General features: G+C 35.9%; 1 protein-coding gene and 1 non-coding gene across 3 annotated transcripts in view; one reads left to right on the forward strand and one right to left on the reverse strand.

The window, feature by feature from the left end:
• The window catches only part of DNAlig1 (DNA ligase 1), a 158,643-nt gene that overhangs the window by 129,584 nt on the left and 5,072 nt on the right, over positions 1-23,987 (forward strand). For both annotated transcript variants that reach the window (XM_089095699.1, XM_089095700.1), the window contains 4 exons: positions 3,428-3,569; positions 8,495-8,642; positions 12,349-12,492; positions 16,602-16,694. In XM_089095699.1, the coding sequence (XP_088951825.1) occupies positions 3,428-3,569; positions 8,495-8,642; positions 12,349-12,492; positions 16,602-16,694 (527 nt within the window). The remainder of the gene's footprint in view (positions 1-3,427; positions 3,570-8,494; positions 8,643-12,348; positions 12,493-16,601; positions 16,695-23,987) is intronic.
• TRNAV-AAC (transfer RNA valine (anticodon AAC)) lies at positions 7,117-7,189 on the reverse strand. The gene has a single exon. It is a non-coding gene; the product is annotated as a tRNA-Val (tRNA).

The following is a 23,987-nucleotide window of genomic DNA, read 5'->3' on the forward strand; positions in this document are numbered from 1 at the left end:
CATTGTTGTAACGTTTTTACACAGAGGGCGAAAATTTCTTGGGGGAGGGGGATCAACCCCTCCTCCCAGGATATAGCCTTGGCTGTTAAGCTTTTGGGCAGATAAAGTTTCTCTAGTGGCAGTCCCATTTTCAAAGTGTTATCCGCACTAGGGATAATAATAGGGGAGGCGAAGTTCTACCTTTAAAGACACGACTTGGTAGGGTTTTGGGAATTGGAATATGTGTTTAGCCGATAATTGTATTTCCTCCGGGGATACTCCCTATGTTTGCAGGTATCGAAATATGGGCCTTTTATATAAGAAAGATAACCCCTATTTGGCCTAATCTTTTAGAAGAAGACACACAACTCTAAAGGCTTATTTATTAGCCTCTAGCCTACTAGAAGGCCAAATGACCTGTGCATAGTAGCTCAATTAACTAATTAAATTACTTAATCAAAAGTAAAAAAAGAAACAAGTCACAAACATAGTACTCACAAGAAACCTGCTCTCATCCTGCATCTTGACTGATGAGAAACCCTTTGACCTGGAATTCAAATAAACCGATTTAGAGCCCCTACTGCTATCCGGGTGGCTATTCCACTATATCATATGGCTGACATCACTGTAGATTTTAATAGACTTTCGGGTTTTGTTTTATTTTTAAATGTGTGCAGTTCTCTTAGAAAAAGGCTACTTTTTCAGTGGGGATGATATAAAATTAATTTTTGTTGTAAAACTAAATTAGGATCGATCACAAACATTCTAAGACAGAAAAGATAAGAGAAACTCCTTAGTCTATTTGCCTATTTGGCCATCTGCAAATATATTTTATGATTTTTCTATTATAATTTTAATCATTATAGTTTTTATAAATTTATGTCTTAATCATTATAATTTTTGCAAACATGTAATGTTTGTTTTGATTCGTCTTTGTCTTTCCCCTTCTCTCTTTTGTTTTACCTAACCTAAAACAGCTGTGTAACTAAAATTGATGTCTGTAGTGGAAGACCCACCTCGATCGGGTTAAAACCTTCTATGCAAGGAAACACAGGGTCAATCTTCTCTGCATAAACGTTCTACCACCTAGCTGGATCACCCCACTTTACAAGTCTTGCATCAACCCCAGCGCCAGGTATGTATTCCTGGTGTGTGCTTATGCTGCGTAAACGTTGTTGGCACCACTTTAAAAGATCCAGAGTTGGCCTAATTGGGCAGATTTAGTCGTTCTCAATGACTCTCTAGTCGGTTAGTGAAAGGTTTAATATAGCGTCGATGGCTGTTTTCTACGAGTACATAACTTCGGGTCCTTCTCCAGAGCATTCTCGTATTCTAGCTTACATCGTCCAACTGTCAAGACAGACACAAAGGCACATAGCTCGGCCCAACTGTTTTAACTAATTTAAAAGACTAGCGGAAAAACAGATATTTAAATGTCCCTGGCGTTGCGAATTTGGGAATAAAAAAAGTTACAATTTTCTAACAATTTCCAGAAATACGAAAAAAAAGACGCATTTTGAAAAAAATCGAACGCGAATAAATACCTGGAGAGTTGGTTTATAATATGTGCTCATTTTAATGGGTTGAGATAAAGAAGAAAATCTGTAGCTGAAATTTTTTACATTCGCATTTTTTTTTTTAAGTAATCTGAAAATTCTGCAAAACACCTTTTGAATCACTGCAATCGATCTTTGTTGAATATTTGACATAAGTAGGTGCAAAAAAACACTCTTGAGCTGGGTGCACCCCTGAGAAACGCCTAGAAAAGAGCTTCGCCTGATGATCCGTTGCCAGCTGGAGTATCCTCGCACCAAAGGTAATCTGTGAAAATCCCTCAATTGAAACATTCAAGCAAAGGTACAACAAATCATCGAAGCTGAAAATAAAATGAAGGAATTTACCAGAACTAGCGGCAGATCAATCATTCTTGATGAAGCCGCGAAGAAAATAAAACACCGTTGTCTTTTCGGGATGCAAGCAAAGAAAGAAAAGATCATAAGGGAGGGAAATTGAGGTTGTTTTCCCAAGACATAGAATAGAAAAAAAGGACCTTAAGTGAGAGAAATTGAGTGTTTTCCCAAGACATGGAACAGAAAAAAAGGACCATAAGTGAGGGAGATTGAGGTTGTTTTCCCAAGACATGGAACAGAAAAAAAGGACCATAAGTGAGGGAAATTGAGGTTGTTTTCCCAAGAGATGGAACAGAAAAAAAAGACCATATGTGAGGGGCATTGAGGTTGTTTTCCCAAGACATGAACAGAAAATAAAGACCATAAGTGAGGGAGATTGAGGTTGTTTTCCCAAGACATGGAACAGAAAAAAAAGGACCATAAGTGAGGGAAATTGAGGTTGTTTTCCCAAGACATGGAACGGGAAATAAAGACCATATGTGAGGGGCATTGAGGTTGTTTTCCCAAGACATGAACAGAAAATAAAGACCATAAGTGAGGGAAATTGAGGTTTTTTTCCCAAGACATGGAACAGAAAATAAAGACCATAAGTGAGGGAAATTGAGGTTGTTTTCCCAAGGCATGAACAGAAAATAAAAACCATAAGTGAGGGAAATTGAGGTTGTTTTCCCAAGAGATGGAACAGAAAAAAAGACCATAAGTGAGGGAAATTGAGGTTGTTTTCCCAAGAGATGGAACAGAAAAAAAAGACCATAAGTGAGGGAAATTGAGGTTGTTTTCCCAAGACATGGAACAGAATAACCAAAAAAGCGTCTAAAAATTTTAACTGTACATTCTAAACCTTTTCTTTGAGATCTAATTTTTACAATTTTTTTTGTTGCCTAAAATGTAGTTTGTCTTTTCATTTTGTTTTCCGCTGAAAAAAAAATGTGAATTATTAAAAAAAAAGTGTACATTTAAAATGCTCGGTATATATTCGTACCGTAGTTTCATTGATTTTAATTAATATTATTTATCTGTTTTTCATCCCCGCTGCTTTATTTTTAAATTGAAAGGCAGTGTGTTTAAGAAGTTATTTACACTTGGACATTGACTTGTTTGAAACTAAACCATGTTTCTCTTATCTTCCAAAAATAAAGATATTGCAAGTAATCCTATCCTCTGTGAAAAAAGGGCCGACTTTTCTAGAATGACAAATGATGTATTTTTACCCATTTGTGTTTTGAGAAAGATGTAGATGGCGATACCGTACAAGTTTTTTTCAAAAAACAGAAAAAGCGATAACTAACCAAAACAAGACAATTAATAGCTTGCATTAATAAAGCTCCCTAAATATCCGCAAATAGAGCTTTGCTGAAAATCATGAATTGAAATACTCGTAATATTATTCTAGTTGTTAGCTCATGAGAGGAATTCTAGTAATTAGCTCACCAGATGACCAGAGGTTCGTAGCTAGCTCACTTAGCGATTACCTGTTTTTTGTTAATAGATCATAGCCATCGAAAGCTACTGCATAACTTGTGCGTTTCATGTTTCAGGTCATTGTGAAGGATTAATGGTTAAGACACTTGACGAAAATGCAACATATGCAATTGCCCGAAGATCCCAGCGGTGGTTAAAACTGAAAAAGGATTATATGGAGGGTGTTGGTGACACGCTCGACCTTGTCGTCGTTGGGGGGTAATTTTTTTTTAGCCACTTAGGATGCAATGGAAGAAAACACATGAATAGCATCTCTTTAGCATGGTTTTAGGCTGATTCCCCCCCCCCCCCGGAAAATTCCCCCCGTCGAAAATCTCGCCTGAAGGTTCCCTCCATCTGCTGATGATTCTCCCCGTGGACTATTACCCCCCGGAAAATTCCCACCTCGTGCAAAACTGAGCATCCAAAATACGACGACTAAAATAATGAAGAAACCAAGGGATTATTAAATATTCTACCTATATTCCAAAATATTGGTAAAATATATGGTGCAGAGTATACTATAGTATTTATTTTTATTTCTTTTAATTCTTTCTTTCCAGTTTTTGGGCGTTGAGCTAAAAACGGAGAATTAATATAAATAAAAGTGTGAGAATAAATACTATAGGATATTCTACACCATTTGTTCTACCTGTATTTTGTATTGCAAGTAGAGTATTGTAAAATTCATTTGTTTTCTTTATTGTATGTATTTGTCTCACTTTCCCACTGGATGCTCAATTTTATATGCAAGGGAAATTTTCCGTAGGCTTATTTTCTGTGGGAGGGAATTGTCCGCAGCGGGAAATCAGCCGAATGCCCTTTAGCACATCTATATCTTTTTCTTTATCTATATCTTAAGTAGCATATCCTGTTTTTAGCATATCTTTAAAAAAAATATTGTGTTTTAGGCATGCTAGCGGCAGCATATAGGTAATTCATTTCGTTTAAAATTTATTTTATTTTCATGATTAAAATTCTTAGCCTACGAAAGTGCTGAGAAAAGAAATAGAATAAAGGCTGTTGAACTTCTAGTAAAAAAAAGAAGAAAAAAGACCGCCAAAATTCTGTTAAAAAACAATAGGTTAGTTTTAATCCCAAGCACTTGCCAAGGATACTAATTTCAAACAGTTTCATACAAAATTAGTCTTTGATTATTTCCACTAATAGGGGAGGGGATTATAATTTTCCCCTTAAACTTCTCCCTCTTCAGATTTTTTCCCTAGAGTTTAAAAGTCGTGCTAAAAAAAATGTAAATTTTTTTTTCTGGTTCCTAAAAATTTGAACTTTTTAAACCCCTCCCATCCTCTTTACTTGCAGCTAGCGTTGCTAATGTATGCTAAGAGCGTGTTCCACGGACTTATTATCGTTGCAACGTTGTTACTATTTGCGTTCCACTGCCGTAATATTATAAACATTTGGCCCCTCCTTCTTATTATTTTCGTTCCACGGGAGTTATTATCGTTACGTTTTACTTATTATGCTCGCGAGCATCATAAGTCGTGATAACTATTTATCCGGATAGAAAAAGTTTATTTATTTAGATAGAAAAAATTCCCACTCTATTTTGAAAAAAAAATGACATCCTTCGAGTATATACTTGTTTGTAGAGTGCTTTGTTTGATTTGAATATTTCGCCGATAGTTATTGCTCTACTATTTTCCCGTTCCACGAACGATATTACTATTGAATGGCTCCTCCCCTTAGCAGTGGTTATCATAATAACAAGTAATAACTTCTGTGGAACGAACCCTAAATTTAAAAAGCTGGTTCTTATTATAGCAAAAATCAGGGTTTTAAAATGTAATCAGGATGTTTAGTAACTGGATGTCTCATTTCCTTTTAAGATGTGTGCTCCCCCTGTGTTTGACAGCTCACTGGGATTATTGTGGTGTTGACTAGTTTTACCTTTAATCGCAATTTGTATTATTTTGTACAAATTTTATTCTGTTTTAACTCCTGATTTTTGGAAGAGAACAAGATTTTCAACCAGTTTCCAGTGACAAGCTGCTTTTAAGTTAATCAGTGTCTAAGATGGTAAGCAAGTTCGTTAGTAAGTAAGTAAGTACTATGTAAGTACTAAGTAAGTAAGTTAGTAAATTAGCGTCTGCATGCTCGTTAGCCGCGTCTTCAGAAAAAATGGACGTTATTCCGTCTCCCATCAAATTTTATTTTGCGTCATGACGGTCTAACGGGTGTATTGAAATATTTCTTGAGACTTCTAATTAACTAGCCACCTCGATAGCTTTTAAGATCTTGCAATTTTTCTGCTGAAAAGAAAATTTAATGCAAAAGAACATCCAGGTTAATTATAATATTATATTATATATTATATATAATATAATATTATAAGTTAATATTAAAGTTATTAAAGTTAATTATATAATAAATTATTATATATTTATTATATAAATTTATTATTATATTTATATATTATTATATATTTTTATATGTATTATTATATATATTATTATATATATTTATTATATAAATTATATAATAAATAAATAATATTAAAGTTAGTTATAATATTATAATAATTGAATATCTGAAGATTCTGAATTAAAAGATCATGTATTTGGTAAAATCTTTTTAGGGCTTTTATGAGTTCAGGATGCGAGAATAGATCAATCAAGTGGACAGCTTCACTTACCTAGGTAGTGTTATTAGTAAAGACGGCGCAGTGAAGATGTTAAAAGTAGAATAGCCAAGGCTCAGGTTGTTTTCATACAGTTGAAAAAAGTTTGGAAGATACTTCTGCGAAGCAAGATTACGATATTGAATCTACAGTGATGTTAATGGTCAAATACGGTTGTGTAGGTTGTGTGGGTGCTTCAAGAAAAGGAGGAGGATTGGCTAGATATTTTCCAGAGAAATTACCGACGGATTGTTTCAAGTAGTACCCCACTGACTGATCCTATTTCAAACAATAGGCTGGTCGAAATCCCGCTTTCTAGGGCTATAACGAGAAAGATTGAGATGGCTAGGACATGTTCTGCGAATGAAGAATGACAGATGGCCCAAGAACGCCCTTGTTGGGCATCTGCCTAGGGGCGAAGGAAAAGCAGATCGCCCTCGAATGGGTGGGAGGATATTGTAAGAAAAAATTTAAGGGAAAGGGAGACCTCTTGAGAATAGATTTGGATGGAGGAGGAGCGTGCGTAGCTTTGTGGAACTCAGGCAGCTTGGTGCTGTAGTGATTTGTTAGTAGTAGTAGTAGTGTCATTGACACACTTTATCTCGATATCGTTGATTAGGAAATATGTTAATAAATTTAAAAAAAAAGTTAAAAACTCTTCCACAAAAATTTCTAACTAGTCAAGCTCCAAAGTTAAAGTTGCTTATTACATCGTGTGTTATGAGCATGCATCACTCGGCTGCAGCAATAGCCGCAACCTAGGAAAGAGTGAATCACGGCCTACAGTAAACGAATGTTTGAAATTGTGTTTTGAAAGAAGAAGCTGTCTAGTGAGAAAAGTGTGTCATTAACAGCTGATTGAGGAATGGTAGCTATTAATAGTAAAGTTAAAATAGTAAAAGTTCATAACGAAAGCAGATTTATGGAAAATTCGCAAAAATGCTAAAAACATATCAAAAATGAATGTCCAATGGTGGACCAAGATATTTCTTTAGACTTCTAATAAACTCGCCTCTTGACGTGGAATCCTCCCTTTTCCCTGGGGACTTGTTTCTTTTCTTTTGGTACAGATAGACTTATTCCGCATAATATATCCGAAATAAACCTTTTAAATTATATTAAAAGAATTGTTTCCGCCCGGTTTCGAACCGGGGACCTTCTGCGTGTTAGGCAGACGTGATAACCACTACACTACGGAAACCTTAATATATACATTTTTTAAATAATTTGTAGAAATTTATAAGCAATTATTATGTAAACGAAAATATTAATTTGATTTGTTCACTAAAATTCTTTGAGGATATTTCACTGTTTAGTTAGTTGTCTGCTTCTACTATTGTTCTTTTTTTCATAAACTTTCTTATTTGTTTTCTTTTTTCCTCTGTTCATTTCCTCACGATAGTTCTTATCTCTTTTAAAAAAAGCTGCCTATTCTAATTAAGCGGCCCTTGTTTTTCACGAGTCGTTCTTAAAAAATTGGGACAAAGTTCAAACTTTAGCGCAAAGACCAAGGTATTGAGGAGGGGGACAACCCCTTCGTGTACGGAATAATCTCTGTTACTTTTGAGTTTTAATGGGTACTTTGCTAAAATCCAGAACACATGCGAGAAGTGATAAAGCTACATCAAACAGTTCGTGGTAACGACCTGTAAGTAAGGAGCGACCCGGCTCAATAGTAACCGAAACTCTAAAAAACGGGATTTTACGCTAAAGTTTGACTCTCTCACAACTCTATTTTTTTTAAACAATAAAAAACTTTAGCGTGAAGAGCGAGGCGTGGAGAAGGGGACAGCCCCTTTTATATACGGAATAATTTTTGTTCGTTTTAAGTTTTAACGTCGCTCCTTACTTTCTGTTAAAGAATTTTTTTTTTATTTAATCAGATAAAAACCTGTTAGTCTGCAATGAAAATTGATTGAATGAATTTAGATGCTAAAATTAAAGCATCCATTTATGCTAAAATGAAGTGCGGGACACATGCGAGGAGTGAAGTTTGGTTAATGCTAATGAAATAAAACAAAATAGGATGAAAATATAATAGTTTATGAACAAATTTGGGCTTTTATTTTCATCCTATTTTGTTTTATTTCATTAGCATTAACCAAACTTCACTTCTCGCATGTGTCCTCGATTTTAGCACAGTACCTTTTAATGTTGCTCCTTCCTTACAGCTACGCACACTGCTCCTCCATCCCAATCTATTGAAAGCCCACCTCTTTACACATTCCCAGGAAGTTCCCATTTCCTTTAATTCTTTCTTTATGACATCCTCTCACCCCAGACGTGGGCGACCTGCTTTGCGTTTAGCCCTAGGCGGATGGCCGAAAAGGACACTCTTCGGCAATCTTTCATCCTTCATCCGCAGAACGTGCCCTAGCTATCTCAACCTTCCTTTCATTATAGCCATAGAAAGCGGAATTGAACCACATTTGTCGTACAACCTACTGTTTGAAATATGGTCAGTTCAACCCAACGGTTTAACCTAAAACAAATTATTTGTTTGTAGATATTTGGGAAAAGGAAGGCGAACTGGTGTATATGGTGGATTTCTCTTGGCTTGTTTTGATCCAGAATCGGAAGAATATCAGACAATTTGCAAAATTGGCACCGGTTTTAGTGATGAAGATTTGCAAACCCATAGTACAAAATTAAAGGTGAGGTTTTCATTAAAAAAAGGGTCCATATAAAAAAAAGGGTCTCTACATGAAGACCCGAATTCTTTTGAGGGCTACCACATCCATGGTGAGTGATATGCATAAGATCTAGTAAGTTATTTCTGTTGAATTCTCGTGTATTGGTTGAGATAAGTACTTTTAGATCTGGGAATTTTCTAATTCCAAAGACCATTTTTTGGACCACACAGCCTTTCCATGTTTAAGTAAAATAAAATTAATGAAGTATATAAATAATGTTTAGATAACTTTGGTAGAGTTCTTGTCGAGTGGGAATAATCTGTTTTACTGTTTTATTGTTTGATTGTATTGTTATTGTTTGACATAATACAACTTATACATGGCAGACACAAAGGTGAAACTTGATTCGCTTCCTTTAGCCCATGAAATAAATCATAGTAATAACCAAAATTCATACATTCAAGAAGAGAAAAGGAAAGGGGTAGAGGGGCTAACTGGGGGAGAGAAGGAACAGGAAATAGGGACGATAATAAATATAGAAAATATTATAATATTCGGCTACTACAAGCTGAAAGAACCATCTTCTTTAGACTATTATTAAATGTCGTTGCGAAATGCCTTCGTGAATGATGTTAAATGTCAAATATCTATGGGAAATAAAAAAGAGATAAACTGAAGCTAGTTGCTGACTGATTTTGGAACAGATTCGGCCATTCTTTTTTTCTAAGTGTTTATAACAAGTTAAATGAAATATTCTACTTTGAAATTATAAAATCGACTTCGCTTAGTGCACTTTTTTCATGTGTCTGTCAGAGCTGTTTTGATTAAATGATTCCCATTCTGAGGGTAAAAGTTTTAGCAACATTCTTGTCTGTGGGCTATTCTCAAAGAACCACAACGTTAACAAAAGAGTAGTACTATTAGATCTTCCAATCAAAGCTGTCTTTAAATAGTAGGGTTGCTACTTTGACAATGTACCCAATCCTCCCTTTATTGTGGCACATATAGTCCTAAATAATATATTTATCCAGTGTTTTCCATTTCATCTCTTTGTTGATAGGCATTTATTATTAACCCCGCCTATTGCATCACGTCATTGCTGAATGAATAAATATATTAATGAAAATTGAGCTCAAAACGTGGATGAAAATGGAAAGAGACGTGAAAATTTGACTTATAGAAATTCTCTGCATATATTAAGAATTCCAAGTGTACAGTTTCTCTCAAGGCCGTATCCAGGGGGGGGGGGGTTACCGGTTTGAACCCCCCCCCCCCGAAATTTTTGATCGAGTCGAAAATTAGTCGAAACAACGGTTCCGATCAGCTTACGCAGGATGTTAGACAAAGTCCACGGGAAAAAATCGGGTAAACTCCTTCCCCGAACAAAAATCCTGGATCCACTCTTGGTTTCTCTTGTTATTTTTGTATATAGCCTTGGACTATATCTGGCCCCATTAGGGAGGGCAGGGGCACTGTTTTTCCTTCAGAGGCACACATAGACTATAATATTACCAAGTTAGTTACGGTAGTTTTTATTCAATGTTTTATTGATGGTGTTTTCCTTAGTATTTCTAATCAGGCGTATGTTACCAAATCCCCAAGTGTAAAGCCCCAAAGGATGTTACTGATTTGAGACCGATTTCAAAAACACTGGCTCTTTCAAAACGGTTTGAAAGTTTTATTTTTGATTGTTTATTTGAGGACATAACAGATAATGTAGATTCCCAAAGGTTTGGATTTAAATCTGGGGATAGTACTTTTCATTATTTGGTTAGATTGTTAGATACCATCCTTAAACATTTAGAAAAAAAAATGGGGCTTATGTTGATGCATTATTAGCTGAAATACTTAAGATTTTTGATAATATTAACCATTATGTAGTAGTGGAAGAAGCTAAGGTTATGGGTGCCCGTCCATTTGTTGTACTTATGATTACTAGTTTTCTTTAATCTCAGTGTGTCCAACTATCTGATCATGAGCCATCTGGATTTTTAGATATTTTTTTTTGCGGTTCGCCACAAGGGACTAAATTAAACCCATGTTCCTGTCTTATTCTCTTTATCCATATTTTAGCCACAGTTTGTGAGCGTTTTAAATTTGTTGATGATTTAGCTGTCTTATCACTACAGATAAGCCCTCTGACTACCGAACAGTCTGACTTGACGAGAATTTTTAATTATCTAAAAGCTGAATTAGGAAAGGTTTAATTATCTAAAAGCTGAATTAGGAAAGGTTTAATTATCTAAAAGCTGAATTAGGAAAGGTTTAATTATCTAAAAGCTTAATTAGGAAAGGTTTAATTATCTAATAGCTTAATTAGGAAAGGTTTAATTATCTAAAAGCTGTATTAGGAAAGGTTTAATTATCTAAAATCTTAATTAGGAAATGTTTTATTATCTAAAAGCTGAATTAGGAAAGGTTTAATTATCTAAAAGCTGAATGAGGAAAGGTATAATTATCTAAAAGATGAATTAGGAAAGGTTTAATTATCTAAAAGCTGAATTTAATTATCTAAAAGCTGATTTAGGAAAGGTAAAACTGAGGGTAAGCGAAAATAAGAGCTCTTGTATGACCTTTTCCTTCCTAAAGGTCGACAGCCACTCTTCTCTTATTTCCCTACTGCCGATAGAGAAAACTGTTAAAATACGACTTTTGTACGACGATTTAAGATAGAACTCGCACGTTGACTATCTGACTAAAAAAGGCGCCTCACTTTTACATTCATTTTCCAACCTGAACAGATGTGGTATGCCAAATGAAGTTTTAAAGTCTGTATACTGCAGCTATGTTAGACCTTCTCTTGAGTATGCATGTCCACCTTGGAATCCGGTTCTACTGTTTCGTCGTAGGTGATTGGATGGATGAGCAAGATTCAAATGCTCATGTATCTCAGTTACTAAATTAGGAAGACAGTTTTTTTTGTTTTTTTTTAACAAGTAATTACCTGTCATACATTATATATTTAATATCCTGATATATTCTATATAAACGGTCACTATTTTAACCGCGAAAATTGATTCTTGACTTATATTAATTTTATATTAATTTTTTTATGACTCATTTTAATTTATTGACCTTGAAGCAGCACATGTTTCGTGTGCACATGCACATGCATTTATGCTTTAATATTTTTGTGCTGCTATTTATTTGTTTTTTGTTTTTGATGCTTGTTTTGTGTCTTTTTTTGGTCATTACATACTCATGTCAACTCCAGCTATTTTAGTGAATAAATCTATTCTATTATATGCTTCTACATTTTCATTTTATTTATTACCTTCTCCTTTCGTTATTACCTTCTACCTTCTCCGTTATGCTCATGTTAACTCCAGCTATTGTAGTGAATAAATTTTTTCTATTATATGCTTCTACATTTTCATTCTATTTATTACCTTCTTCCTTCGTTATTTCCTTTCAAGTTGAATGGGCTTATTTTAAGACAGACCAGCTTAATAGTATTCAGTTGGAATTTAATTATTAGTTATTATATTAATTAATTAGTTTTAATTATATTAATTATTAATTAATTAATAATTATTAATTATTAATTATATTAATTATTAATTAATTAGTTAATTATATTAGTCCGAATTTAATGATCAATTTCTATCCTTAGGGAATGTGTTGGTGAACCCTCACATCAATTTTGACTCGTTTTTATTTCATTTAGTCCTTTATCTCACACCCTTGAATCTCACTCCCTCAACTTGTTACTACTGTCATTTTCCAGGATCATTTACTGCCTCGAGCCCCCTCTTATTATCGCTATGAGTCAGGCTCTGAGCCTGATCACTGGTTTTCTCCAGTTCTATTATGGGAAGTCAAATGTGCAGATCTTTCACTTTCTCCAGTACACAAAGCAGCCATTGGATTAGTAAGTTTTCTTATATATTTAGTTATGTTGTACAGCTAGACTTTTAACTTTACCTTTGAAAAACTTTTTTTTCGACTTGACAGCACTGCTACCTGACACTATGCAAGTCCTGGTGTATGTGTTTTTTGTTTTTTTTTTTGAGACTTTAAGATTAGATTAGTGTTTTTTGTATGTTTTTTGATGTTTTGTAGTTTTAGTTTAGTATATAGAGTGAAATACCTTGTTTGGTTGAGAAAGAGAAGAATGAAGTAAATATGACTCATTTGATCTGTAGAACAATGTAAGGCGAAGATTTTTTTAAAACCGTCCTATAGGTATCTCCCATTGAGATCATTTCATCCTTTCTTTTATAAATAAACTTTAAACATACAGTTTAACTGAGTTTAGCAAATAAGAGTGGGAAAGAAATTTCATCATGTCTATGACAATCTTCCTCAATATTCTCGATCTTTGTCTCTTGATCAATTTTCTTATCTTCTTAATTCAAATAACATTTGATTTCCTTCCATACCACGGCAGGGAGGGGGGGGGGAGGATATCAAAAAGTGCAAATTATTGTGTTGTTGTCTATATTTTCAAGCTTCCTACAAAACACCCTTTTTCCTTCAAAATCCCGTCATTATGACTTTTGCATTAAATCCACTGGTTCTTTCACTGTTCAAAAGACTGTGGCCATTTTGACAAATTGCTGACAGCTCATTTCCCATTTTTTTTTTTTTTTTTTTCTTTTCTTTTTCTTGCCCTCTTCAATGTTGTCAAATTAGTTTCCTTTAATGTCTCTTTTTATACGTAGAGATACGTAAAAGCCACACGGAGCAAGGTCAGGTGAGTATGGTGCGTTGACCAGCGGAACCATGTCATTTTTAGCCAAAAACTGCTGAACAGCTCAATTTTGTATCCTTAGTCAGATCACATGTTTCTCGATCATGCCTTTAATATCATGTCTCATCATCAGTAATGATCTATGACAGAAACTCTAGATCAGTTTCAACGTGTTCCTTTAGCTCAACATTCGCTTTCATCATCAGTCAGAACACAAGGAACGAACTTGGTGGCAACCCTCTTCCTGCTAAAATGTTCGGTTAAAACTCGGTGAACCGAGCTCCAAGATATCCCAATAATTTGTGGTACTATAAGGACAATGGACGAATATATATGAAATTGAACAAACCCTAATGTAAAATTAAGTTTCAGACATTTAATAAATAGATTGTAAATACTGCATCGCTTTTTCCATGACTGTTTCCGTGTTTAGATTTGACTATTAGAAACTTCAACTAGAACTATAATGATAAATGGCCACCTATACTGAAACATAAAACATTCTGACACTAGGTGGCCGCGATTGTAACACTCACATAACCTTCAAATCAGTAATAATGTAAAAAACTACAATGAAAGAAAAAATATCAAAAAGCCAACAGACTCGTCAAAAAAGGGAAGGAAGAAGCGTCATGATAACCAATAATAATAATAATAAAATGCACTTTAACAAAATATAAATTAATTAAATAATATGAATATGATAAATAGATAAAAGCAAAGTATCCTCCCATCCTAAATTGTAGGTCCCCTTTGAAGAACAGTTATGATCTTTTTCTAAACAAATGCTGGGGCTCTGCCTCTCAACGTTGATCTGGGAGGGAATTCTACACATCCTGCGCGACATATATAACGTTGAAAGCTGTCCTTCTACCACTCCTGTATTCCCTCTTCAAGTTAGTACTATTTCTAGTAAAATGATCAAGTAGAAAACTTTTATTCTAAAACAACCTAAAAACACAGAGGGAGATAACTCAGTGAGACATTAATAAGAAAACTCAGCAGCCTCATAAGCCTTGAGTTGTCCAACGTCTAGCCTCTTCTAGCCTCTTAAAACATTCACTAGGTCAAAATTCAAATATAAATTTCTAACCCATAAAACACAGTCATAAGATATATAAAGATTAATGATTGAAAAATACAAAACGATTTTATGGATTTAAGAAGGATAGGAAAACCCATCGATCCTAGTGTTATAATTTGTTCTCTGGTGTCTGAGTGCAACAAGCTGACCCTGACTACCCAGCTGACGTCTTTACTAGTCTTGTGGAGTTGTTGCCTCTAGCGTTTTTAAATAGCTGTAAAATAAAAAGTTATCTGCCTGATTATTTTACTGGACATTCTACTACCTAAAAAAAAACACTTCTAAAAAATCTATGTTAGAAACACTTGAGTGAAGGAAAATTAAGTTTACCTCCAGTTTTCAGAAAATGAATACCAAATCCTCGCACGGAAAATGTTTTACCTGAAGAAATGGTAGAATGACAGTTTTTAATGTTGAATATGTGGAGCAGCCGTGGCGGATCCAGAGGGCGAGGAGGCTCGCCCCCCCTGACATAGTCTAAGGGAGCGTAATTAGTCTAGAAAAATGAAATTTCTGTTAATTTAACTTGTCTCTAACGCTCGTTTTACGAATCGCTCTCTTTTGCCCCCCCCCTCTAAAAAAATCCTGGATGCACCCATGTGGAGCAGAGTGGTTGTAATTTCCTCTCATGAGCAAGATACAAATTCATATAAAACTTGCTCGACCATAAAACACGACCGTAAGATATAAGGATTAATGACTGTAATATGCAAAACGAGCATGGCTGAGTTTTGCCGTCACTAGTTGAATCTTTGTCTAATACGAAAACCTCTAGCAGTCTTAGAATCAGCTATGTTGTTTCAAAACCAAATTTTGACTTTGGAACCCTAAATATCTTGTAAGATCAACTTGTTTTCACTGAGATAAAAAGAATAGAATTCAACCAGTGAGGCCGTCACGACCTAAAGAAAAAAAATAGTTGACTTTGCGTTTCAAGTCAAATGATAATAAAATCAAAACATTGGTCATAAGCATAACGGGAGCCAGGAATCAGTAAAAATAACAGAAACAATTGAGTAGCAGGAAAAAAAAAACCTTGGATCAAAAAAAAAACTTTCGAAACTTTCAAAATAAAAGTAGAGCTCAATTGCGTCACAAAGCAGAAAGAAGAAACTAAAAGCAAGTACCAATACAAGAAGCGGCAATAATTAATAGAAATAATAAAGAAGTGATAATAAGCGGAAAATAAAAAATGGAGGAAGTAACTGTGTTTATTCCAGAACAGGTATCAAGACTTATTAAGGTGTGTCTAGGTTTGTATGTGTTTCCTTTTATGTGTAGGTGGGCTTGGTACTACAAGGAGTGATTCTAATAACCTTATTTGATTTACAAAAGCACCCACCGTATTTCTTTTTTTCTTTCTTTTGAAATATTTCAATCAGAAAAGAAACGGCTTACGCGAATATACAAATGTAACCGAACAACGTTCAGCTAGACCTTTTTTCTATTTGAAAGAAACGCAAGACATTGAGACAAGGCCACGGAGCCATTTTCATTGGCTAGGATATAGTTTTTCAACTATCACTGAGTTCACCCTTGAAAAAATAGAGTAGAGATTAGGTTTCTCCTTTTTCCTTTTCTGCTTTATTTCATATTGCTCTTTGTCGTTTGGTTTTTAATCTCATCTTCGACATTATTGTCAGATCAAGTCAAACCGACGCAATTATAAAAATATGTTTTTTTTTCTAAGCAATCCTTCATTTTGTTTATACCCGATAGACTTTCTAATTGTCCCTGTAAAAAAGAGCTAGCTACTGAATCGTGAGGATCTTTATCAATTTTATATTCCTTTTGCCCTCTGAGCCATATTTCTGTAATTCAGCTAGATAATGGAACAAATTAAGTTTTTGAACTGATTTTTGAATTGAGCTTCTGAATTAAGTTTTTGAATTTATTTCCTTTTTAAAAGTATTTGGAAGTCATAAAAAGAAAAGAAATGTGAATAAACGGGCATTCTAAAAAAGTTGAAGACGAAGAAATAACCCATAATAACCCATAACCCATGTTAAGTCTTTGATGCGGAATTTTAGAACTAAAGAAGAACCTTTGAACAAATGAAAAATGAGTTGTTATTGTAGGGCTTGAAGATCGGAGCAATTTTTAAGTATAAGGAAAGAAAAGCCTTAGAAGAGGGAAGTAGCAACAAATAAAAATATAATCGTAGTTACAGTTAAGTAATCAAAGTTGTATTTTTCACCCGTAGGTAGACAGTGAAAAGGGAATATCTTTACGTTTTCCTCGTTTCATCAGGACTCGCGACGATAAAGGACCAGAGCTAGCTACCTCAGCCTCTCAAGTAAGTTCTTTTCGTTTTTAAGAGTCCCTGTTCTACTTTTGGCTTCTTGGATTTTAGTATCCCCAACTATGTCTTCCTCGAACTCACATAACAGCTTTAAGATTTTGGTCCAGCTCAACTTTGAAGTTACATGCTGGTTTCTATTTGCTACTAAGACGTTTAGTTACTAATAAGTAAACATTGAACACTCTTTACGCTCAAGTTCTCTAATTCTATTCTTAGCCTTACCTTCAAAAAGAAAGGGGGATCCTCCCCCAAGGTCGGTCCGATGGATCCTTCCTCTCAGATTTATTGAAATGTGTTCGCCTAAAGATAGGCTATACTTTTCCGTATTTTCACCCTTTCTTTCCGTTAGAAGAAATCTCGTCATTCACCCCCTAAACCCATCTACAAGGGATGGATCCATTAGTACCCAAGGATTGTGGATCTGAGTCATAGCTATGACTCATAGCTGAGTCATAGTGTAGTATTTAGTGGAGATTGAAAGTTTTAGTAATTCGTGCGAAATTGTTGGTGTTTTGGTAAAATAAATACATAAATAATTTAGTATAAAGGAAAAACAACAGAAAGGGCAGAAAAGGGAAATCAGTCTGCTTAAAAAGGGATGAAAGGGTGAGGTATTAGAGTCACATAGAAAGAGAAACTTTTACTGAACTTATGTTTTCATTGACCTGTGACAACCAAACTATGACTTCTCGGGAAACCACGGTTACGGTTGCCGACGGTTCCTTACGGTTGCCGAAAGTGTCCAGGTTATAACGACAGCAACACTAGTGTCAAAGGTTAATCTTCGAAAATTGTATTTTAGTCAAAATTAAAGCCTTCACTTCATCCTTCCAATGTTCACATGTTGAACTACACCTGCTTTGAATATGTCTGTCTTCCTTTTTTTGGATCAAAACGTATTTTTTTGGAGCAAAACGTATTTTGCTCTTTCCCGGTAAATCCAAAATTTAATCAGAGCGATAAAATCTTCTCTAAGGATACCTTGACATGGTATATATGCCAGTACTCTACAATTTAATACACTATATTTCAATAGAGAGCCTGTCAAAGCTCTTCCCTGGCAGGACGAAGCATATTACACCTACTCACCCTCGGACTACCTACAGTAGGGAGCAAGGGTGGATCCAGGATTTCTTTTAGGGGGGGGGGGGCAAAATAGGCTGGTCCAATGAACTTGCGTTAGGAGCAAGTGTAATTAACACAAAATTGCGTTAATTAAGTAAATTACACTACTTTAGACTACGTTAGGGGGGCGCCCCCCCCCCCCTGGATCCGCCACTGGTAGGTAGCTTCTCGGCAGAATTACCTTAAAGTGAGCTTTGTTTGACATGCTGTCGTATATTAAATGGCCTCCCAATTGAGGCTTTCCCAATAAAATTTTTATTAGTTGATTCAAGGGAAGATATAATAAATATTTAAAACTAATAACAAACGATAATTGTCAAAACCTGTGTCTTATCGATGTTTTTTTTTTTTTTTTTTTGTTTGGAACGAATGGTTTTTTTGTATTATCTAAAAATATAAAAAAAAAAGAATGGTGCCTTTTTTTATATGGCTCGGGTTTTACTATGGAGGTTTCTATTTTGTTTCAATAACAAAGGTATTTATATGACCTTTAGACGTCATTATATTATACACTGTGGATTCTTAAGTGACAATTTTAGCCAATTTGTTACGCGACGGCCTACGACATAAATACAAATTACTACAGGTAAGAGTACCGCTTCTTGCCCCCCCCCCCCAAGAAAAAAACTAGATTATAATTTGCATTTTACTGAAAAGTGTGCTTCATTTTAGGGTTGGATTAGCAAATTATTTTCTATGTGTATAGATTAAAAAAAAAAAAAAAAAAAAAAAAAAAAAAAAAAAAATAGTGGCAAGAACAAGATCGAATATTAAACCATTTTGATTCTCTAAAATAACAGAGTTTCGTTTAGACGTTACTAAAAAATAAAAATGGGTTTGATCAAAAATTTAATTTAGCCAACTGATTTTCTATGTGAAAGAAATAAATTTCAAAAATAAGAAAACAGTGACAAAAGAAGGTCTTAGAACTGGATAAATCGCCACAAGTATTTGATGTCCGAAAATTTGGCTAGAAATAACTGTCAGGTTGCAACCCTTCTGACCCCCCCCCCCCTCCCCCAAAAAAAATTGACTAAGTAGCTTTAATTGAGTTTGGTTTAGCGAATGGGTTTTCTATTACTTGAAAGAAATGGATTAGAAAAGGAGAAACCATTGATGGAAATATTTCATATACTAGAAGCTAACATTAGAGTCTACAGTATATTCATAGCAATCAATTAATCTTATTAGTCTAATCAGTTAGTCGGATTAGTTTAATTTTTTTTTTTTTTTTAGAGAAATTCATTTTTATTAAGTACCAATATTCACAAAAAAATCATATCAAACAGACCTACCTCGTGAAAATCTATACAGATTTGTTTGTGGCAGGACTCACTATTTTACTCACTTACTACATATATATTGAAAAAAAAAAAAAAAAATGCAATTTTATAAATAAATAAAAAATAAACCACGTGGGAACCGCGAACCATTAATTAGACTAATATAAATAAGTTACTTCTTTCGAATATAATTGCATCGAAAAAAAATTTCCTGGAAGTTTGAGCAGTACTAAATATTTCATAGTTATAATGAAAAAGGGAAAAAGAATGTATGCGTAAATAGCGAGGCCCCCTTTCGGAAAATCCTACGCAAGGAAAGACATCAAGACCGACAAAGCTACCTGGAATTACTCCCCACAGATTTCACACAGTTTCTCCAAATGCTTTGGAAGATGAATCAAACGTGTACTTTAAATTAGCCAGCTTTACAGTTACCTCTATGCTCATCTCCCAATTAGAGTTACCCAATCAGTAGAAATGCATTATTCTGAAGAATTTGGCAAAAACCCACTTTGGCGAGACCATAGTTTCCGAAGCAGAAATTCCAATTGAGAGTGTTTTAAGCCAACATAGGCTGATTGAGCCACAATCAGAACGCCTGACGACTATTTAATGTGTGACTTTTCGTTGTTAACTAATTTATCCCTTTCCAATAACATTGCTTTTAATTACTTACTTGTACTTGTGGCGGGAATCAGGCGTTTCCACCTCGCCCGGCATCGATGATCTTGGAGACCTTCTTGGACCATGTTGAGCGATCTTCTGCCAGCTGCTCTGCAAAAGTAAGCCACTGAGTTGACCATCTGTGTCCGAACTTTCTGAATCCCCCGATAGGTTCAAGGTCTGATTTGGCCAGGTTCCACCAGTTTTTCCTCTGTCCTCCTTGGCGTCTCTTCCAGGAGCTAATAGGCTCGACTAGAAGTATTTGGCGAGGCAAGTATTCTGGTGGCTTTCGTAAAACATAGCCCAACCATTTCAAACGGTGTTCTTTAATAGTGAGCGCAACATCTCTCTGAATATTGCACATTCGACGTAGATCTGCGCTGGATATACGGTCACGCAGCTGTATTCTGAGAATTCTTCGCAGACAGGTATGCTCAAACACCTTCAGCGTATTCTCATGCTGTAGTTTTACCGACCATGTTTCACATCCGTAAAGGAGAACGGTGCGGACTAGTGCCATGTAGATTCGAACTTTCGTTCGGACACTGACTTCGCGGCGATTCCATAAGGGTTTCCGAAGGGAGGCAAAGACTGTCTGCGCTTTCTGTATTCTCTGTTGGATATCAGCGTCGGAGGATCCGTCAATACATATGTGGGAGCCTAAGTATGTGAAACAGTTGACTTTTTCCAGCTGAACTTGATTGACAGTTAGTGTGAATGGTCCTGTGTCGTGGTTAATAGCCATGAATTTCGTTTTCTCTGTGCTGACTTTCAAGCCGATCAGGTCTGCCCAGGCCAACACGCTGTCAAGCATGTTTTGAGCTTCTACGGGTTCTGACAGGAGGCCAACATCATCCGCATAATCGAGGTCAGTCAGTGAAAGATTCTGTCCGATCTGAACTACTGGATAGGACGACAGTGCATTTTCAAGCACCCAATCGACGCAATAATTGAACAGAGTTGGAGAGAGGACGCACCCTTGTTTTACTCCGAACTCAACCAGGAATTCTTCAGTTTCTTCACCATAGACTCGAACTCGGCTCACTGACGCGTCATAGTATGCCTTCATCAGTTCAACAAACTTCAGCGGCATTCCGTCATTCTCTAGGATCTTCCAAAGTTTCTGGCGAGTGACAGAGTTAAAGGCGGCAATGAAGTCCAGGAACATCAAGATCAGAGGTAGATTGTACCTTTCAAACTGCTGGATAATGAGGCGAAAAACGAAGATATTATCAGTACAGCCTCTACCTGGCAGAAAGCCGGCTTGATTTCCTCGGGTTCTTTCCTCCCTTGCCCCTTTGAAGCTGTTCAAGAGTATGATCCCGAATATTTTGACTGCAATGTCTATAAGACTTATTCCGCGGTAATTTTTGCATTCGGTTTTATCTCCTTTCTTATAGAAGGGGAGAATGACTGATGTCTTCCAATCTTTTGAGAAAGAATTGGTCCTCCACACTTCTTCGAGAATGCCATGGAGCTGTTTAGCAGTGACCTCAGGGCATTGTTTGTACACTTCCGGGGGAGGCCGTCTTCACCTGGGGCTTTGTGGTTCTTCAGGGTCTTGATCGCTTTTAGTATTTCGGCTCTGGTCGGTGTATCCAGCTCGACGTCATAGGGTTCTTTAGAAACGGCAGGTGGGAAAGTATCAAGGACGGATGATCGGGATGGGTTTAGGAGGATCTGAAAGAGATCCTTCCATCTTGCTAAGTGCTCCTTCTGACAACTGATGATTTTTCCTGATCTGTCTTTGACTATTTCTGAGACAGCAGCTTTCTTACCAATGGACTCTTTCAGGATCTGGTAAAGCTTGCGGGTATCATGTGAGCGTGCTGCTTTCTCTAACGCCACGGTAGCATCTTCCCACATTTGGCGGCGGTCCAGATGAACAGAGCGTTTTACCTGTCTGCGCAGCTCTTTTGTTTCTTCTTTAGGGCCGCTCTTCTTTTGTCTTCGCTCACCGACTATTGACAGGGTCCTAGCGGTAATCCAGTGCTGTCGTTTGGTTTTTGCCCGGCCTAGGATCTCATCCTATCATCCCGATATAGATGATAATCAGCATGCCAACCCTATAAGCAGCCCCCCTGGTACCTTAACAAATGCTAGGTGTAAATTCCTTGATATTTTCGATTTTGCTACTAATGTGAAGCCAAAACTAGTAAATAATAATTCCCTTAATGTTCTTTGTTTCAACATCAGAAGCATCCGGGATAAGTGGCTCAAGTTTAAAGATTTAATTTCAATTAATGGTGTCTGCCCTTTCGATGTAATAGGATTAACAGAGACATGGCTATCCGATAATGATGACACTAGTGATTTTTTACTCCCTGGTTACCAAATAATCCATATGCCCAGGAGATTGACAAAGTGTTCTGGTGGTATCTCACTTTACATCCGTTCGAATGTAAATTTTACCAGGCTATCAGAGTGCGAATCTATTTTCTCTACACAACTAAATCTCAGATGTATTTATTCAATAATTGTAAACATAGTTGTCGGCCAAAATTCCTATATACTCTCCTTATTTTATAAGCCTCCTCCATTTCCGACCTCATGTTTTTGTTATCTGTTTGATTATTTTTCTAATTTTATTAACCTACCCCATAAAAAGGCAATAGTTCTTGGGGACTTTAATTGCAACCTACTTAATGTTGGTAAAAATATTGAATCTGAAACTTTTTTTAATCGGTAACCACGAGTGGTCTTCTACCCACAATTTTTTTCCCCAGTAGAGTCGATCCTGTGAGATCAACTTCAACATTAATTGACAACATTTTTGTATACACTTCCCTTGGAAATGACCTGTCCTCAAATATAGTATTTTCGGATCTGTCAGACCATTTTCCTATTTACTTGTCTCTACCTTCGCAACCACTACCTCTACGGTCTAGAATTAATATCCCAACACCTACTCGAAATTACAGTTCTGCAAATATAAACCATTTTATCGATTGCCTAAGAACCACTGACTGGTCCGATGTCTTAAATTGTCAAGAGGTAAATTCTGCCACAAATGGTTTAGCGCAAAGGCTAAGTTAGATTATCCATTCAACTTTTCCTAATCGTAAACCTAACCGGAAAAATATCCCTATTTGCCCCTGGATGTCACATAGCCTCATTGTCTCCTCATATCGTAAAAACAAATTATATAAGTTAGCCTGTAAGACCAGTAGTGATATTGACCTATTTAATTATAAACATTATAAAAACTTATGCACTAAACTCATCCGTGAAGCGAAGAAAAATTATTATTATACAAAAATTCTCAATTGCAAAGGAAACCTGAAAAAGATTTGGTCCACCATTAATGATATACTTTCAAAAAATAGAAAATCAAAGTCTATACCTATTCGCATTAAAGACACAAATGGTAGATTAATTGACCCTTTACCGTGCACCTGATGCATTTAATAATTATTTTTTGAATGTTCCTCATACTGACTCCCGCTCCTCCTCACAGGCTGTATTCCCTTGCTTCAATTTTAGATCCGTTTTTCTGCCCAACTGATAGCAATGAGGTACTTCAAATCATCGGTTCTCTCCCTAATAGTTTTACTCCTGACTGTCTTGGATTAAGTAATAAGCTCCTGAAGACCATATCTCCTTTTGTCTACGAGCCCATCAAGTACATTGCCAACCTATCTTTAACCCACGGAATTTTCCCTGATTTACTAAAGTCAGCAATTGTTATTTCAGTTCTTAAAAAGGGCGATCCAACTGAGATAGGTAATTATCGTCCAATCTCAATCCTTCCTGTTATATCCAAAGTGCTCGAGAGAATCATCTTCAGACGTCTGTCTCCATTTCTATTTGGCAGCCAGCACTCCGTTTCATTGATTTATCCTCACCAATACGGCTTTAGGCCGAAATTCTCCACGTCTCATGCTCTAATTGACGCCACACAGTTCATACGCTCACAACTCGACCTTAAAAAAACTGTATTGGGCTTAGTTTTGGATTTCTCTAAGGCCTTGGACATGGTAGATCATAGTATTTTAATAAGTAAATTAAATAGCTACGGTATTCGTGGTTTTCCCCTCTCGTGGTTTGATTCTTATCTATCTGGAAGGGTACAGAGTGTGAGCCTAGGTGGAGTATCCTCTCAGCCCTTACCTGTTCGGAGGGGTGTCCCGCAAGGCTCCGTTCTAGGCCCTATTTTATTTCTCCTGTATATCAATGATCTTGTTATAGACCTGGGCCCTTTAGTGTATCCTGTATT

Source organism: Artemia sp. Qi Xiang Cuo, chromosome 10 (genome assembly GCF_049724085.1).
Source record: "Artemia sp. Qi Xiang Cuo chromosome 10, ASM4972408v1, whole genome shotgun sequence".
Taxonomy (NCBI): domain Eukaryota; kingdom Metazoa; phylum Arthropoda; class Branchiopoda; order Anostraca; family Artemiidae; genus Artemia; species Artemia sp. Qi Xiang Cuo.